Source organism: Xiphophorus maculatus, chromosome 18, assembly GCF_002775205.1.
Source record: "Xiphophorus maculatus strain JP 163 A chromosome 18, X_maculatus-5.0-male, whole genome shotgun sequence".
Classification (NCBI taxonomy): domain Eukaryota; kingdom Metazoa; phylum Chordata; class Actinopteri; order Cyprinodontiformes; family Poeciliidae; genus Xiphophorus; species Xiphophorus maculatus.
In genome coordinates this window covers 16419761-16438496 of record NC_036460.1, presented here as the reverse complement: position 1 = coordinate 16438496, position 18736 = coordinate 16419761, and the positions used below count along the sequence as shown (strand labels likewise).

At 36.7% G+C, this 18736-nt stretch overlaps 1 protein-coding gene across 1 annotated transcript in view; it reads left to right on the top strand.

Annotated features, from left to right (window-relative positions):
* si (sucrase-isomaltase) overlaps positions 1 to 18736 on the top strand; it is a 56490-nt gene that overhangs the window by 25718 nt on the left and 12036 nt on the right. The window contains exons 20-40 of the mRNA XM_005805941.2: positions 1323 to 1379; positions 4351 to 4475; positions 4599 to 4687; positions 4902 to 4951; positions 5337 to 5516; positions 7685 to 7834; positions 7936 to 8142; positions 8280 to 8434; positions 9315 to 9483; positions 11003 to 11099; positions 11549 to 11661; positions 11959 to 12084; positions 13664 to 13792; positions 14055 to 14168; positions 14300 to 14362; positions 14871 to 14984; positions 15091 to 15181; positions 15294 to 15432; positions 17345 to 17478; positions 17625 to 17659; positions 18246 to 18362. Of these exons, the coding sequence (XP_005805998.2) occupies positions 1323 to 1379; positions 4351 to 4475; positions 4599 to 4687; positions 4902 to 4951; positions 5337 to 5516; positions 7685 to 7834; positions 7936 to 8142; positions 8280 to 8434; positions 9315 to 9483; positions 11003 to 11099; positions 11549 to 11661; positions 11959 to 12084; positions 13664 to 13792; positions 14055 to 14168; positions 14300 to 14362; positions 14871 to 14984; positions 15091 to 15181; positions 15294 to 15432; positions 17345 to 17478; positions 17625 to 17659; positions 18246 to 18362 (2454 nt within the window). The remainder of the gene's footprint in view (positions 1 to 1322; positions 1380 to 4350; positions 4476 to 4598; positions 4688 to 4901; positions 4952 to 5336; positions 5517 to 7684; positions 7835 to 7935; positions 8143 to 8279; positions 8435 to 9314; positions 9484 to 11002; positions 11100 to 11548; positions 11662 to 11958; positions 12085 to 13663; positions 13793 to 14054; positions 14169 to 14299; positions 14363 to 14870; positions 14985 to 15090; positions 15182 to 15293; positions 15433 to 17344; positions 17479 to 17624; positions 17660 to 18245; positions 18363 to 18736) is intronic.

Below are 18736 nucleotides of genomic sequence, written 5' to 3'. Positions count from 1 at the left end.
TCAAGGTATGAGGGGAGCACTTATGTGTAGCACTTGTGACAGGGAAACAGAGCCCGAAAGGCTGCATTATGTGATTTTATTTGGTTTATAGATCCTTTTAGAACCATCTGCTTATCATAATTTACCATTATTTATTAAGTTTCAAATAAATAAAAAAAAAACTAGAGCACTGCTTAAGCACCAAACCATGTCCCTAACTTTATGACCACTGTGTACTAATTTTGTAATGACTTCTACCAGCAGGATAATAATGTACCATGTCATAAAAATCAATTCTGCTTAACCTATTTTTAATCATGCCAGTGCACTCCAGTTCCCTCCACAGTCTCCAGATCTTAATTCAGTAGAGCACCTGTGGGATGTGGAACAAGAGAATCACATTATGATTGTGAAGCAACTATGTTATGCGATAACCACAAAGCATTAAGATAGTTGTAAGGACAAATGGTGTCCCAACTAGGGAACTACAAAGGTATACCTAATAAATTGGCCAGTGAGGGTGTATGAAAGGCCTGAAAAACAAACCTCTGAAATCAAATGAGCTAATATATGTCTTCTCTAATAATTTTCTTTTTTGGAACCCAAAGACCTCAGCAGGGATCATTCCACTCAAGTCTCAAACAGAAAAACAGATGGCTTTAGCCATTGGTACTTATTGGAAATTATTTTTGTCTGTCCTCAGTTGATACAGAGTGTTTCACGATTTGATATTTCTTGGAAGGACATGCAGTTTGCCTTACCTTTTGCTGTGCCCTCTGTGTTTATCTCTTCCCTATCCCTCTGTTCCACACTGTCAGAGAGAACAGGAAAGTGACAATGCCATCAAAGCCCTCGGCGTACGTCTATTGATTGCCCCTGTCTGTGCACCACCTTAAGCCATCAAAGACTGTCACCTATCAGTCGTCTCTTGGTGTTGTCTTTTTCGTCATCTGTTGCAACGTAGCACTATAGATGAAATGTGACGAGGTTTTTTCTAAAAAACTTTTTATTGGAGGATGGGCAGTTAAAAAATAGCTTTCTGAGCTGCGAACATTTAATCTTTTTCTTTTACAAAGTGAATAGTACGTCTGCCCCGCCTTTATTTGCATAATATGGCTTTTCTTCTAATCTTTTGCATTATAAGATTGAAGTGTCAGGATTGGAACAGTGTGTTGTATAATCTATTAAAAAAAACAAAACAGGTCTCCTTTCAAACTAAATGAGATGCTGACATGTTGATTTCCACCCCACATGTTAGAGCCATATAGTCTTAGATTTACATTATAAGCTTATTGGTATTGCACATGTGAACAAATCTAAAGTGTTTGTTTTTTCTCCTGCAGGGTCTGGACAGAGTCTCGGCATATATTCCAGATGCTGTGTGGTACGACTATGAAACGGTAAGAATCTTTTCTACTCTTCACCAATTGTCCATTAGAAGCATCACATCTTATTGTGCACAATTTATTTACAGTGTTAACCTTTACTTTCTTTTACATTTTGTAAAGTTTGTTTTTGTATTGTGATATTGCGTAATGATTTTTCAAGGCAACTGCACTTTCACTTTGTTTCACATGAAAGTCTTTGCTTTGGGATACTTGTTTGTGATGGAGAAACTAAAGGAATAAGAGTGAGGACAAAGATAAAGAGAAAGAGAGGACAAATAGGAGAGAGAAGAGACTGTCTCACTGACAGAGAGATAAAAGAGGTGCCGTACTCCTTTGGGACCTTATTTGGGCGTTACACTGATGATGTAAAGCGCCCACTGATCAGATGAGTGATTAGATTGGCTCTCGTGCTGCTGGCCCCTTGTACTGTTTGGTCCCCTGTGACTATTCGGGTAGGAGGATGGAAGGGTGGGAGAGTTTTAATATGAGTGAAAATGACCATGAAAGAAAAACAAGCTCCAGAAAAGGAAAGTACTGGAAAAAAAGCATATTGGTGGAGAGAAAGCCGATGGAACAGAGCTCAATATTAATAAAACAAGTGAAGAAAAAAAACACTCCTTTTCATAAAACGAAGAGAAAACATGGGATGCACAAAAACATTAAAAACAGGCAGATGAGGATCACAGATTTTGGAGAAGTAGTAAGATGTGTCATTTGGACAGAAAAAACTAACAAGACAAAGAGAAGATGAAGCTAAAGAAAATCTAAAGAAAGAAATGGGGAGAAGATAGGATCTTAAATTGCTTATATACGCTCCACTACCTCTCAACCCACACACAAGCCAATACTGTAAAGCAAAAAAAAAAAAACAAAAAGAGAGACATCCTGTACACACATTGTAACATAGACACTTTATTTTGGTTGAGGTGGATGAAAATGTGACTTTAAAAAAAATTAATTAGAGCATCACAACAATGGAAAGTAGAATGTGGGAAATAAATTGGGTAAGAAGCAGAACAAGAATAGATAGAGAGGAGTGTGTGTCAAACTGGTCTGAGGATTCAGTCTTCAGTGGATCAGAAATTAACCTTGAAGAGTCAGGATCCTCTGATAAATGAAGGCAGAGAAAAACCAAGGGAAATGATAAAAAAATTTAGAGGGTCTACTGTCATTCTAAATGAAAAGCGTTAACTACCTATAGAACTTACCCATGAGTTGCAAAATATAAATTTTTATATATTCATTATAAATGACTTATTTATTTTATGTCTAAATATTTCTGAAAATTTAAAATCTTTTTATATCATAGTCCAAATGTCATTGTCCACCATATGCTAACAATAAATCCGCACAATTAATTCTTGGATGAAAATTGGGAAACTTTATATCTTAATGCGTTGAATGGGATCAGCAGCTTTTAAATCCAAAGAATTATCTTTGTTTGGTTCCCACAAAATATTGAGTGCAGAATTGCAGAAGCTCATTGAACTGAAAAAACATTTTATGAAGTTTATATAAAATATTTTGTATTTTGATCTTAAATAACTAAAGTAATTATTTAATCATTATTATAATTTTATTTCTATTTTTAGTAATAGTAAGTAAAAGTAAAATATCAGTTAGTAAAAGCAAGGAGAACCAGACTAATTGACATTTATTTTTTTGACATTTTCAAGGTAAATAGACTTTATATGAAGCTAATCATAGGGTAAACACTCCCTTGTTTCACTGCTGGTTTTATTATATTGTGGAATTTCTATGCAGATAGTGTAGACAGAAATGCTAAAATGAAAACGTTTATATGTAAAATTTTCAATTTTTGGATGTTGTATTTGTCAAAGTCATTATGAGCCACTGTGGAGTGGATAAAGAGAAGCCACAAATTGCAGACCCATAATGTAGGGCAGTCGCTAACGGAGGTAAAATGAACCATAATTCATTAACGGTAAAAAAAAAAAAACACCACGCAGTCGACTGTCCACTGTCACCACATTCTGGTTCATGAGTCATTGCTGAACAGTCAATGACTAGATGTCATCAGCTGGATTTCCTTTCTACCAATTTGAATAAAAATAAAACTTGACTATACCATTTCATAGCTAGATAGATTTTAAATTGAATCAAATCAAAAATGGGAAATTGGTAGATTACTAATTGTAGTTTTACAATAGTTGTAATAAAACCCCAAACATTTAGTAAATAGTTTGATACATTCCTGCAGAGGTTCAGATCTCTGTCTTGGAACTTTACGATGCTGAAGGGACACATTGCAGCAATCTTAAATAAATCAGTGTGATCTGGATAGCAAGAGAGGCATGAAAGGCAAGTGGAAGACAGGTCAAAAAAATCATCAGAGGAAAATTGGCTACAGAAGCCAGAAATATGTTGCAATATAGCAGATGGATCTCGATAAATCAGACTACACTGCCTTTGAGATCAGATGCAGTCATAAAGATAACCAGCAGGGTTAGGCCCACTCCACTACCATCTCATGTCAAACTTGAACCCACAAACTGAAGCATCAAAGAAAGTTGACAAAGAAACATCAGTCAGTGGTTTCTTTTGTGATCAGGAAGACTGTAATAGATTTCCCGTCCGTTATGGTTTTGTTTTCAAATTGTATTTAAATCTATCAACACCAACTAACAACATTTGCAACAGATATTTTCTATTGAAGTACACTTGCCTTAATTTGAAGTGCAGAAGATGTTCAATGTGAGACTTAAAAGAATGGGTTCCATTCATTAAAATGTAAATATAATCATATAAAGAAAATATTTCAATTGGTGCTTATGCATAAAACGTTCAGGTAGAACAAATGTAACTATGTAATACCTGCAGATAATCAAACATCAGGGTAAACAATTTTATTATCACCCTAAACTGTGAAAGTGTGGACACATAATACAAAGTCTTGAAGTTTACCTTTGATTAAACTAATGCTTAATACAACCTACAATTATTTTTTGCTTTAATAACTTAGATGGAGCGGGTGGGAGACCGCAAAACGCCTGTTGAAATGTATCTACCTGCTGACAAGCTTGGCTTGCACATCAGAGGAGGCGCTATTCTTCCTACGCAGGAACCTGATGTCACCACAACACACAGGTACTCACACACAGCTCTTGTATCGCCCAGAAATATAATTACATTGTATGTCTCACATTGAACTCTGTGCCTTTTTGTATGTATATATTATATTTTTGACATTTCTTTCCCATATGTCTGCAGTCGCCGTAACCCAATGGGTCTGATTGTTGCTCTTGATGACAACAATCAAGCAGCTGGGGAGTTATTCTGGGATGATGGAGAATCCCGAGGTATCGTAACATTTCTCATTTTCAGCAGATGTGTTTGTGTCGCCAACACTGTTATTATCACTGATTACAGGCCTTCTTTTATTATTATGTAATGGAAGCACTTATCCATTTGAGCTCAAAGAATTGAATGAGTCAATAAAAGTATTTCAAACACAAGCAAGCAGCCCACACAAGTGGGGACCAGTTACTATTAACCTTTGAACTTTCCTTACAGAAACTGTTGAAAATGGCAATTACATCCACTACCAGTTCTCTTTTGATAATGTAAGTTCCAACTACAAGCAATTTCACTGTATCTTCATTGACACAAGCTCACATTGGAGCTCACACTTAATGGTGAGAGCTGCTGGGGACTTTTGTCCAGATCACCAGGCTGAATTGATTTACAGATGCTGCTAAAGCTCTGTTGGATAAAAAAATAAAATAAAAATGATGTTCCTCCTTTCACACTGAATAGAGAATTGGCAGATATGTTTAATTTATGAGTGTTAATGTTATTCATATACTGTAATGTTGAAAGCTTACTCAAAGGAAATGTCGCAGTGCTTTATTTGTTAAAATTAAATCATGAAACAGGTATTCTGTTGAAGTGTAACTGTCATATTTTGTGAATTTTAAGCTGACCCTTTTCTTGTCTGCTGCATCATAGGGACGCCTGAATTTACAGGTGACCAAGGCGGGCTACAAGGATCCAAATAATCTTAAATTTGATAACATCACTATCATGGGAGTGCCTAGTCTTCCCTCATCAGTCAGTGTGACTCACATCCCCTCTGGCTTAATTACACAACTTCCAAACTCCACATTTTACCATGATGAAGTCAAACAGGTAAACAGACTTTAACTATAACTCAAAATAGTAACCCTTTCACCTCACCATTTTAGTTTCTGCGTAATCTTTCTTTTTCTTTGCTCCTGTTCATTAATTGAGAATTTTTATGTGTTTCTCATCTTGACTATAAATACCAATTGGTTTATTGTTGGTGCCATGATGTGTTTCAGGTACGCTAAAGACTTACATGCTGTTAAATTTAGCTTTCTCTCTGTGCAACAAAACTATGAGTCTTCACACTCTTCCTCTTCAAACAACAAAGTTAAGAGTCACCTTGTAGACATGTGGGAAAAATTGCCTCAAAGGGATTTAGATTGTTCCCATAAGCTTTGATGACAACCAGGGCTATTATTATCAAACAGTTTCGAAGATAACTCAGAACTTGGTTTCATAAAATGCTGTTGTCTTTCCATATGATCCTTATAAGGTTGGATAAAAAGTTATCAAGATTAAACAAATAGTCAACATTTTATCAACATTTTAATTGACTGGACATTTTACTGTGGTTTGTTTTGTTTACATGAATAGCAAATCTGCCTTTCACAGGGCAACACCTACATGAATTTAGGAAAGACACCAGCATCTAGAGGTGCTGAAAAGGGAGGTGTCTGAAGGTAGCTCAAATAACCACTTGTTATTGCCAAGGTGTGCTGAATAAGATCCTTGAATGCACAACATGTAGAACCTTGAAGCAGAAGTGCTGCAGCAGCACAATGATACACTGGATGCTACTCTTGTTAACTAAAAATGGGAAACTAAGGCTACTTATTCCCACAGACATGATTATGTTATAAATACTTTGCATTTGTCTAGAAGTCAGAATAATGCCAAATCATGCTTAATTTTGTGTAGTTGCAGACTAAAACCCTGACATTATGTGTTTTAGTTGGGCAATATTTGCGATGAAAAATATTTACGTAATTAGACACATTACAAAAAAGAAAAAATAAATTAATTAAATAATAATTAATGTTGAAGTAAGTGTAACTCCTGTAAGCAAGAGACAAGGGTAGAATGGGATTAACCACAGACAAGTAAGGTGAGCCTAATAAAATATTATCAGTGTCAATATATATTAAAAAATAAGCACTTTACAGTCAGTGCTGTTACCTCAGACATGAAGGATGGATAAATTCTCCAACAGCTACACGTCTGCCATTTGTTCTAATAAAACCTGAAAAAAACATAGGTATGAAATTCAAGGTTGGCCTCTAACTGTAAGAAATGACAACAGTTCACATTAGTTGAGGGCCATGAGAGCCTTCTGTGAGTGTCTGTGTGTGCGCAAGAAATCAAAACAAAGATTGAGGATAATGACTAAGAGCAATGATTCTACTGTAAGCTCTCATGGTTACTAGCAAAAGGCAAGAGTTTATAAACCATCAAGAGGTCCCCGGTGAAGTAGTGCAAGAGAGATTTTCCTTTGTGTACCCATGCGTGCGCCCACACACTTGCGGGGTGCGCTCGTGTGTGCGTGTGTATGTGTGTATGCACAGCTGCAGATGCTCTTATGCGGATCCTCAAGGTCTCTCTGGTCACTCACACAAGCCTGCATTTATCAAATGACTCTCTGTGGTAATCATTTCCTGGAGGTGAGGGGTAAATGTGCTGTTGAACTCAAACTTGCGCTTGTTGTGACCATTTGTCTTTGTGAGTCCAGACTGGACCTTGAATGTAGATAGCAACTGCCAAAAATCATTAAATACATGTAGGCTGTTCAATATATGTCTTCGATTTACAGGTGGTGGTATTTTACTTAAGCATTTTGTCTAGAAGAACATTTTAATGATCTCTTGAAAAGTGTATGGCCTAGTCTAACTTCTGTTTTTCAAACCTTGTTTTCTTTTCTATTCCTCCTTTTTAATGTCTTGTTTAACATTTTGATAATGCCTTCCTTTGCATTCCTTTACAATTCTATTGTTTATAAATGTAATATTCTCCATTTTTGCTCTGCATGACATAGTCATCACAAAATAATCTGAAACATTGTATGCATCTAATGATCCATAGAGAACAAAAAAGATCACAAATACCAAAATACAAGTTGGGACTAGATACCATTTCCTGAGCAATACAAGTAAAAATAATATAAACAAATTAAAACTTTACAGTTTGGATCTCCTTGACTAAATGATCACACCGATGTTTGGCATAATTCTTTTCAGGTGCTTTTCCTGTCCAAGCTGGACCTGAGCCTGGGAGAAAGCTACATAGTTGAGTGGGAGATGATAAACGAAGAGCTTCATCGTTTTGACTGCTATCCAGAGGAGGGTGCAGATGAAGCCAAGTGCAAGGCCAGGGGCTGCCTGTGGAAAGTGAGTAGTAATTCACCTTGATGGTGTTCATGAGTACCGTACACATAGTCTTTTGTGGATTAAAGATCAACTTCATAATTTGTTTTTTGTTCCCTGTGTAGGAAAGTAACAATGCTGAGGTACCTTGGTGTTACTATCCAAGTGACTACGGTTACACTGTTACAACAACCAGTGAAACCAGTACTGGTATGACACTGGATATCACTCGGAACATGAAGTACAGGAGCAGTGGTCGTCCAGACTCACCAGACGCGAACAACCTCCGTGTCCAGATTTGGTATCATACCAGCGACATGCTCCAGTTCAAGGTTTGTACTTATTTATCATTATAGCGTATGTTTTTTATGCTGCCCTTTGCCAGGCTTCTTTTCCACTAGCAAATATGTGTTAAAGACACCCATGCCATTATATTACTCAACATAATAAAAAACCCATCTTTGTCCAGATTTGGGACCCAACAACAGAACGCTTTGAAGTACCAGTGCCACTGTCAGTTCCTTCAACTCCTGAGGCGGATGAAAACAAAAGGCTTTATAAGGTCTCAGTGACTCAAAACCCGTTCGGCATCCAGGTTGTAAGAAAGAGCACAGGAACCAAGATGTGAGTATTCAACATTAAATGTGTTATTCAAGTCCTCTTAATCCCTGACTGCCCCAGCAAATCCTGCTGTTTTGGGCATTTGGTTAATAAATATTTTTTGTAGTATAATGTTGATGTAGCTGCTCTTCCAGGCCACCAGCACAATGAAAAACACAATGTATTTTAGTACTTAAAGAAGTCTTTAATCCACAAGTAAAATGACCGGGTCATTTTAGATTTTAAAATGAGACTAAAACCTCACCTTTTCAAAATAATCTTTGCTATTCACTTTTGTTTTATGCTGTATTGATCACCATGCATTGTGCATTTTTTAACTAATTTACTTGTTTTCTTTATCTTCAACCTTTTTACATTTTCTCCTGTTCATTGGTTGAACATGTTTGTTTTGAGGTCTACTTGTTTACAAAGTGCTTCATAAATGATCTGAATAAGCATTTTGGTTATTCTTAAAGCTTAAGTAAGATATGCCACGTTTATATACTAAAATCTCTAATTTTACCCTGTGAGAGTAAGTAACTACTGACTCCTGTAGTTTTGTCAACAAATTAGATATGCTGAAGAAACTTTAACATAGTCAGTGACTAAAGTAGCTTCCTGTTGTTCAGCAGTCACAATAATATCACATAACAAAAAAAGAATCTATTCCAAGCTTAACTCATAGCACAGGTGTCTTATTTTATAGTTTAAGGTTAAGATCTTTGGATTCCATGTCATCAAAGTATTTTCAGTAAAAATTCTGGGGATGTGATAAAGAGAGAGTTGTAGTTCCTTGGGGCCATTTTCCTTTTTCAAAATGAGACACAGCGAATAAGTGCCTTTGACAACAATTCCCTCTACCATCCTGCTTTTGACTAATTACATCCTCCATTGCTTTCCTCAGCTGGGACTCTGCCGTACCAGGTTTTACCTTCTCAGACTTGTTCATCCAAGTGTCGACTCAACTGTCATCAAATTTTGTCTATGGTTTTGGAGAAACTGAGCATACCACCTATAAACATGATCTTAACTATCATACCTGGGGGATGTTCGCCAAGGACCAGCCTCCTGGTGTAAGTACTTCACTAAATTATACCTTCAAAAAAATAAAGAATAAAGATGATCATCCTAAGAGATTTCTTTCAGTATCCAGTCTAACTATGGGAAATTTTATTAAGGTCTTTTGATCACAGTTTCATCACAACCAGCAGCCATTAGCTCCCTTGGTTCCAAAAGTTAGGCCCTCTCAATAGGTTTTATGCTTCTTGTGTTTTGCTACATCTGTGTGCCAAATGTCTTTAACATTGTATACTCTTCAGAGATGTTAGAGGTGACCTGTATAAATTCTTTCTACCATGTCACTTTGATGTGGTTCTGTTGATATGAAGCAGTTTTTGAGTGTCATCATGTTTCTCCAAATAGTGTCAAGGCCAGTCAGGATGAGCTTTCTACCTACATCAGCATTATCAAGCATAATTGCTGAGCACGTGGGATAGCTCTGCAGAGTTCATACAAATGTTATGGTGCCCCTCAGAGAGCAAGGATATTAAAACTAGAAAGGGGAGAAAAAAGGCTAAAACACGCACCATAAAAATAAAATTAATTACTTTGCAAAAATATTCATAGCCCTTGAACTTTTCTTGGTCATGTTGCACTTCGGTGTATTTTCTTCTGATTTTAGTTGACATTTTAAGACAAAGTAGAGCCTAACTTCGAAGTGAACGTTTAATAAAAATACACAGACAGGGTAAAATGAATGACAAAATAAGCCACCATGCAGACACAACTTACACACTGAACCATGGTAGTGGCAGTATCAAGCTTTTCTTTTCAAGGGTGAACAAAGATGAGTAAAAAATTCAGTACCTAGATATGAAAAACTGGTAAAGATATTTCCCAAAAAACTGGTGAATTTAATGTATCATTTTCCATCCACTTCATTTGAGATGCTGGATAGTTTTTTTGTGAGGTAAGAAACCAAAAAAGTGAAAGTTGTGGCTGTAAAATAACAAGCTGTGAAAAGTTCAAGGGATATGAATCTTTCTACAGATCACCGTAAATATAGAAGACAGAACACAACATTCTTTGTGCACACAAAGACTTTAAAATACAAGTTAGACATTAAATCATAAACTTACCAAGTGATGAGAACTTTTATTTTTTAATTGCTGTTGTGGAAGAATTTCTCAGTTTTTCCCCATGTAAAACTGAAACAATGCAATACTGAAACAATACTAAAACTGATTCCTACATCCATACAAAAGGTTATAGGAGATGGAGTTCATCAGCTTCTTATGTTGCAGATATCGTTGTCGGATGGTGACATCTGACAGTGCAAATGTCTTCACCTCCACTAACATATTATCTGCTCTTTTTCAACAACTTTACAGTTCTATCCAAGAAACTTGTGCTGCTGGCAGATATTTCATAATAATAGATTCAATAAAATATTCATAGAAACTTGCTAATGATGAATCAAAGTGGTGGAAAAGCCGGCTTTTGGACAAACGGCACAGATCTCCACATTTCAACCAGGATTTGGCAACTTCACACTTTAAATACTCTTTTATGTATTTACTTCTGTTCCTTCAGTACAAGATGAATTGTTATGGAGTGCATCCCTTCTACATGGGCCTTGAGAACACTGCTGATGCTCACGGAGTGCTGTTGCTGAACAGTAATGCAATGGGTGAGAAATACATACACATTAATACAGACTCTAAATCAAAGGTAGATAAGGGTTTCATCGGTTTTCCCATAACCCCAATGATTGACTTATTTTTAAAGTTGTTCTGAATTTTGGGTTAAGTAACTACCTATATTATGCATGCATATAACTACTACCTTCGATCAAGAAGAGTTCTTCAAATCCAAAAAAGAACAGAAACTTTGAAAACTGCTCTCTGAGGAAAAAAAATCTTACTCTTTACTGTATCATTTTCAAACACAAATATTGGGTTACATACTTTATGTAATAGTTAAATATCTTTGAAAAACTCTGAAAAAAATGTGACTTATAAACTGGAAAATATGATTTAGACCTCGCATACTGTAACAAACATCAGACTTATTCTTGGACAAAATAGACTTTATCTAAAACTTTTAAGAGTCATTAATATCTTCGTATTTTGTGTCCAGATGTGACTTTCCAGCCAACTCCGGCTCTGACCTACCGCACAGTTGGAGGCATTTTGGATTTCTACATGGTCCTGGGACCAACACCTGAGATGGTTGTGCAGGAATACACCGCAGTGAGTCTTCTTCTTTGTTTCATATATGTGACTTTAGCAGTGTGAGCATGTGTGTTTTGCACTTGGCCCTGGGCCGCTGGTGATGAACTGCGGCAGCTGGGAGTTCCTTGCTTCATTGCATTCTTTCATTTAGCCGGTCCAAACACACATGCACACCAACACATACAAACACTAAAGCACACAAAAAACAAACAACAAAAAACAAACTCTTTATGGGCCTTGTCCTATTTTCCCAAAATGCAACTATTTTCCTTTGCTGAATTACCTTGACTTTCTTGTTTGTTTCGGTCTTTACAGCTAATTGGACGACCTGTTCTACCTGCCTACTGGTCCCTTGGGTTTCAGCTGTGTCGCTACGGTTATGCCAATGACTCAGAAATAGCAGAGCTATACAGTGACATGAAGGCAGCTGGTATTCCCTATGTAAGTTTAAGAGACTTTTTTGGGTGACTGTTGGTGTTTAACAATAATTATACCTATGGAAAAGAAAAATAGTAGGTATTAGTTCTGCATCAGCAAACAATGCAACCAGCAATGTGAAATATGTAGCAAATATGTTAAGGACTATTTAACATACTTGTTAAATAGTAAATTCATATTCCTTTATTTAATCAGGTAAACCCCGCTGAGATCTAGATCTCATTTTCAAGAGGGACCTGAGCAAAAAATTTCCAATAAATGCTCTACTGTTGAGTCTAGTTTTATTTCCCCACCTAATTACACCAAGTTAAAAATTCTACTTCTAAAATTGCAAACAATCAGCCCTCTTTTGGAAACATTTTCTAAGTGACTTCTATAAAAAAATGCATACCTTATTGATGCTTTTAACTCTAGAAATGTTAACAAAGGCCATGTTCACACTGCAGCCTCATGTGACCCGAATTCCGATATTTTTGTCATTTTTGCCGCATATATTTTACACTAAGAAAATATATGCGACTATGTTCTCCAGTATGAACTGCAAACGACCTGGAATTGTTCCGCTCGTGCAGTAGACTGCATAATATCATCACACAAAGAGAGCGTTCTCATTGTTTCGCCAACCGCCATGAAGAAGAAGTGCTCAGTGTTTGCGGAAGTAAACAAGGATGCTAACGGTGAAACATAGCTTACAATTTTGAAGTTGTTGTCCGACCAGAGCCAGCACTTTAACAACTTAATCCTCATTACAGTCCACCATGGTTGCTGTTTTTCCTCCCGCTTGCGCGTATCAGGATGCAGAATAGTGACATTTGTTAAGTATCAGTGACGTCTAGGTCGGATGAATGCAACCTGGATGCTAGGTCACAGTTGAATCTGGTCGCATTCGCAGTCTACAATCACAAAAGTTGACAGGCAGTTTCTGATTTCTACATTAACTCCATGAATCTTGAACTAAAACATTTTGTGATCGGTATCTAAAATGGCAAAATACTAACGAATTAAAGCTCTTCTAATGTGAGTTAATTAGTATTTTAATCTAACAACATTTCTGAGACCTACCTTTGACAAGTTTAACAGAGCATTGAACTTTGTAATCCCCAGAATTTGCTTTTACTTACTTTTACTTTAGGCACTTCAGTAAAAACCTAATAGAAGCAAAAGTTACCCCTGTTTTCTTTTTAAATTAGTTATTTAAAAATAAAACAAGTTAGTTACGTTTAGAGGTATGTTGGTCTTGAGGAAGTGTGGGAGAGGAGTCAGAAAGGCTGGGAATGCCTCTGCAGGCAACAGAGGTTTTGTAATTTTTAAGAAAAAAAATGAAGCTATGTAAAAAAATAATAATAAATTGTTTGCTGAAATATAACACTGTAGCAAATCTAATGTCCTTAGAACATTGTCCTTTCATTATTAAATTTTATGAACATTTTAATAATTTGTTGTAAGGATTATCAACTTTTATGAGTTTGTTAGTAAGTTAGAGAAACAATTATCATACATTAATATCAAGTTGAGAATTTGGCAAAAATTGATTGTCAGTCAAGCATAAACTAATCTGAACTTTACCTTTCATCTGCTGCAGGACGTGCAATACGCAGACATCGATTATATGGAACGTCAGCTAGACTTTGTTGTGGACTCACAGTTTGAAGGACTGCCACGCCTGGTGGACAAAATGAGAGGAGAAGGCATGAGGTTCATCTTCATTCTGGTAAACAACACTTAGCTCTTGCTGGCAGACACATGTATGCACAAATACGGCCTTATAGCTCCAAGGCATTTCTACAGTTTAGCAGATAGTGCATAGCATTAAAACATTTTAACTTGAGGCAAAAAGTACTTTATGCTTTCTGTAAGGCGTTAGGCTTACAAATGATGTATCTGATTCCAATAGTAAACTCAATATATTGCGAATCCCTGAAGTTGTTTATTACATGAACTGTAATGATGTGTATATGTGTGTCTAATTTCAGGATCCAGCCATTTCAGGCAATGAAACAGATTACAAAGCTTTCAGCAGAGGAATAGAAGCTGATGTATTCATCAAATGGCCCAGTCATCTGAGCAAAGAAATTGTGTGGGGAAAGGTAAGACTTAATTGATATCAAATCAAAGTCAGCCTGAACTACTGATAAAGGGAGACAAAAAAAAATATGGTAATGGATTTTTTTTTCCTCGATGATTTGTGACCTTTTTTGTGACCCTTTGTTTCTTCTAGGTCTGGCCTGATTACCCAAATGTCATAGTTGATGAAGGTCTTGACTGGGACACCCAAGTTGAGGTACGCTGCCTCCCACATTTACAGTGTGAACTTAGAATATTTTGGAAACTATTAGCTATTGAATCGTTTCCATCTTTGAAACCCTCAAAGTAAAACTGGTTTAAACAATTTACTGGAAAGTTTGGTAAAGATATTTAAATTTTATCTTAAATGATAAATGGCTTTTACTTGTACAGCACTTTATCAAGACCCCAAAACGCTTCACACTACATTTTAGTCATTCACCCATTCACGTACGCATATTCACATACTGCTGGTGGCAAGCTCTCTGACCTCCACCAGCAATCAAGGTGGGTGAAGTGTCTTACCTAAGAAAACAACAACAGAGGCCGTCGGAGCGGGAATCGAACTGGCAACCCACAGATTATAGATTGTTTTTCTTGAAATTTTGTCTTGACACTTTCCTTTACATATATTTTTGGTCGGCTTTATGTAAATTCATGGTACATCAATGTAACTGAGTGAATATTAGAATTTTAATTATGTACGTTCTTTTGATCATTTCCAGTTGTACCGGGCGTTCACCGCATTCCCAGACTTCTTCCGTACTCAAACCGCAGCATGGTGGAAACAAGAAATCAAAGACTTCTATGATGAGATGAAGTTTGATGGTCTTTGGATTGTGAGTATAAGAAAATAAATATATGGCTGTTCCATTTAGAAATTCTTCACAAAATTGTCCACAACATTTCTTCTTATACATTGCAATCTACTTTTTTTTTTTGAAGGACATGAATGAACCTGCAAGTTTTGTCCATGGCACAGTTGGTGGTAACTGTCTTGGTAATCCCCTCCTAGAAAACCCTCCATATATGCCACGTAAGAAACTAAGAATCTATTTGTGTTTGTTTTTTGTTTTTCTTGTAAACCCACCTAAAGTGATATTTTTAAATTGATTTTTGTGTGTTTTTATATTTTGTGCACCATACAGCCCTGGAATCCAAACATATGGGCTTAAAACACAAGACTCTTTGCATGAACAGTGAGCAGATACTTAGCAATGGAAAGGCAGTCAGTCACTATGACGTCCACAACCTCTATGGATGGTCTCACACCAAACCTACCTTCGAGTGAGTGTATATGTCTTCATGTTTTTTGGTTACATGGGTTAATTGTGTGTATTAACCCATGTATTGTTTGCAACATAGACAAAACACCACCATAATGTAAATTCCACATAAAAGGAACAGAAAGCTCTGACTGAACCGGCCTATAAAGGAAAATCCAGCTTCAGAAGATTAATAACTCAATCTGTCCTGCCAGAAATCTGTTCTCATCAAACCTTTATGACAATGTTTGCCAGTGCAAAAGAAAATTGGTCCCTGTAACATAATTTTCTCACTGCACTACGGAAAGCCCACGTCACAACATTTGTTTAAGTTGTAGTTCTAAGACTACAGCACAAGTAAGGTAACACTATTCTGTGGAAGAACTATAATCTCATTAGATTCTGACATTTTTTAGATATTGAATTTATAAAACTGAATTTTTATCCTGTGCAATTGTGTATATGAAAGTCCTGTGAAACATCCAGGTGAAAGATTTGATTGCAGGGCTCAACACTGCAGCACAAGATAAGTAGAGCAGCTTTTAGCTAGCCTGGTCATTGCCTTCCTATGCAATTCTGCTCAACGAAAATTATCACTTCCAGCATAGTCTGGGTTTTCTCCCCTTGACTCAGACTGGTTCCAGTTGATTTTTGACCGGGCTAATCAGCGAACAGAAGGAGAAGTTGTGAACAATGATGTCAATTTTCTATGCTGTTTTAGAATTGTGCTCTGCCTATAGATTTAGCAGCAGCAGCGGAGGAAGTGAATGAAGCCATTCAGTCCATGCTGGCCACACTTCCAAATATTGAAATAACATTAACAGCCGCTTTGCTCAGCTCAGCACTTCTCTCTTTACAGTGGAAGATGGTTGTTTACAGCACAGGCAATTTCTGGAAAGCTTTTTGGCATTGAACTGGCACATTGCATGCAAACCCAAATGTTATCGATTGGGTAAAATGTAAAACTTCAACAGAGCCCACACCTCCAGGAAGCAATAGTTTCTCAGTAGCCAAGAGTCCAGACCCTCTGCACCAAACAAACACTATGGGACAAGGGGCTGGTTTTTGCCAGGCTAGCTTTTAGCCAATCAAATAATTCTCTTTTGATCAAGTGACACCATTGTGTTGGCCTGGGCCAGAGTTGTCCCTCTTAACAGTTTACTGCAATCCATTGCACAGGTGTCATGTGGTTAAAGTAATAAAAGACAACCTTAGTTAAAATGGAAGCAGATGACAGCAGCTCCAGTACCACTACTAGTACAGAACTAGTGATTCTGCAGTTGTGAATCTCTAGTTTACCTCTGCAGTCAAAATTCAGATATACGAACAATGTCAAACCCAACAGGTGTTGTCCTCACTAAGCAGGCTAGTTGGTGTGAGGAATATACATTATGTCTCTACAATTTATGTACTAAATAGTAAAGGAGAATGATTAGTAAGAGAGGTTGTGCATGTTTGTATGTTTAGTAAAGATTTAGTGAGACACAAACGGCTGGAAGTTCGAACTGTTTATTACAGTTATTATTGAATGCCTGTAAGTTATATTGGATTTTGAGGTCAGGGCTGCAAATAAACCTTTTTCTTTTCTTCTGGAATTCTGACTTGAAACTCACAAAAATGTTACTGCAAACATGCAGAATAAATACGATTTTTAATGTCTTTTACTGATAAGAAACAATAACGAGAAAAATAAAACTCCTGTTGCAGTACTGTTTTGAGAAATACTGATCAGTCGTAATTCTCAGTCACCAGAGGGCATTTAATATAATTTTGGGATTAAGTGTATAATTTTAAATGCCAAATGCAATGGTTCAATAATATACTGGTTTAGATGATGGATCCAGCATCGTTAACAAGTACTTTGCCAATGGAAGAATATGCTGTTTCATGTATCCATGTCTGCGTTTTAAGACAAACTGTTTTTCTTTATGCAGTGCTTTGCTGGAAGTCACTGGTAAGAGAGGAATCGTTGTGACTAGATCAACCTATCCAACTAGTGGGAAGTGGGCAGGACATTGGCTTGGAGACAACAACTCTAGCTGGGACCAGCTGTACAAATCCATCATAGGTGTGTGGAGATACAAACACAAACTATAAAAGATACAGTTTCTTGTCAATAATTGCTGATTATCTTTGCTAGCCTTTAATCTGACTGCATCAAGATCTGGCAGAAACTAGATAAAGCATTTTGTGTTTTTCTTTTTATTCTTGCAGGCATGATGGAATTCAGTCTGTTTGGCATTTCTTATGTAAGTACCAATATCTGATCTTAGTTATGACAAGACATAATCTTATTGATATGACCTTGTTCTTTCTAAATGGATTACAGGAGCTTAAGTGATCTGATTTTGTTTGCCCGACTCACTGATCAAAGGACATCTCAAAATAATATGTGAAACATGTCATTACAAGCCCCACTCCCTCTGACAAAGTTTGAGCAAGTCTGTCATGACTTATAAAGTTTATCATTAATTAAGAAATCTTAGATGTAACTTTTATTTTCAAACTCTTGTGTTGATATTCTCAGGCTCCACTTTTTCACGTCTTAGTCCTTGACTTATTTGTTTCTGCTCCTTCCTCTTGCTCACATATCGTTCTGTCGTATCTCATCATCTCATTGTGTCCAGGAATAATCATAATCTGACACCGTATTGATTGTCTTATGGAGAATCATTTGCATGCTCCAAGTTGAGCCACGGGGTCATATCACACAAAGACACTTGATTAATACAGTGCTGGCAACAAAAGAGGTGTGACCTCTGTTATTGTCGTTGGAAGGTGCCCTGTGTGTAGTTTCACCTGTTCTGATGCCTTTTCTGTCACTGTTGTTTTTAGACTGGTGCAGACATATGTGGGTTCTTTAACAAAGCTGAGTATGAGATGTGTCTTCGTTGGATGCAGCTGGGTGCTTTCTATCCTTACTCACGTAACCACAACGGCAAGGGCAACCCGGTGAGTACTTCCGAAACACTTGTATCGTACTGACATCGAGTTTGATTTTGACCACAAAAAGCTCAGCTTAAGGTGCAAATGTTTGTCCAGTCATCTCAGATAGTTCAATTTCTCTTTAATTTCTTTTACATGCTTTAGAGTAAGAGAAATAAAGGACAATGCATTTTATTGCACAATAATTCAACCTCATGAAAAAGACAAGAAATAGAAATTTTAGCTAAGTTTTTGAGTTGCTGTCAAGTCGAATCATTGAGTTGATTATAATTGGCTGATAATAATGGTTTACAAACGAACAGAAAAACACTCCAGTGTTGGTAAACAATTTGTTTGGTAGATTTTGGGTAAGCTATGAAAATAAACAACTCAGTCAAAAA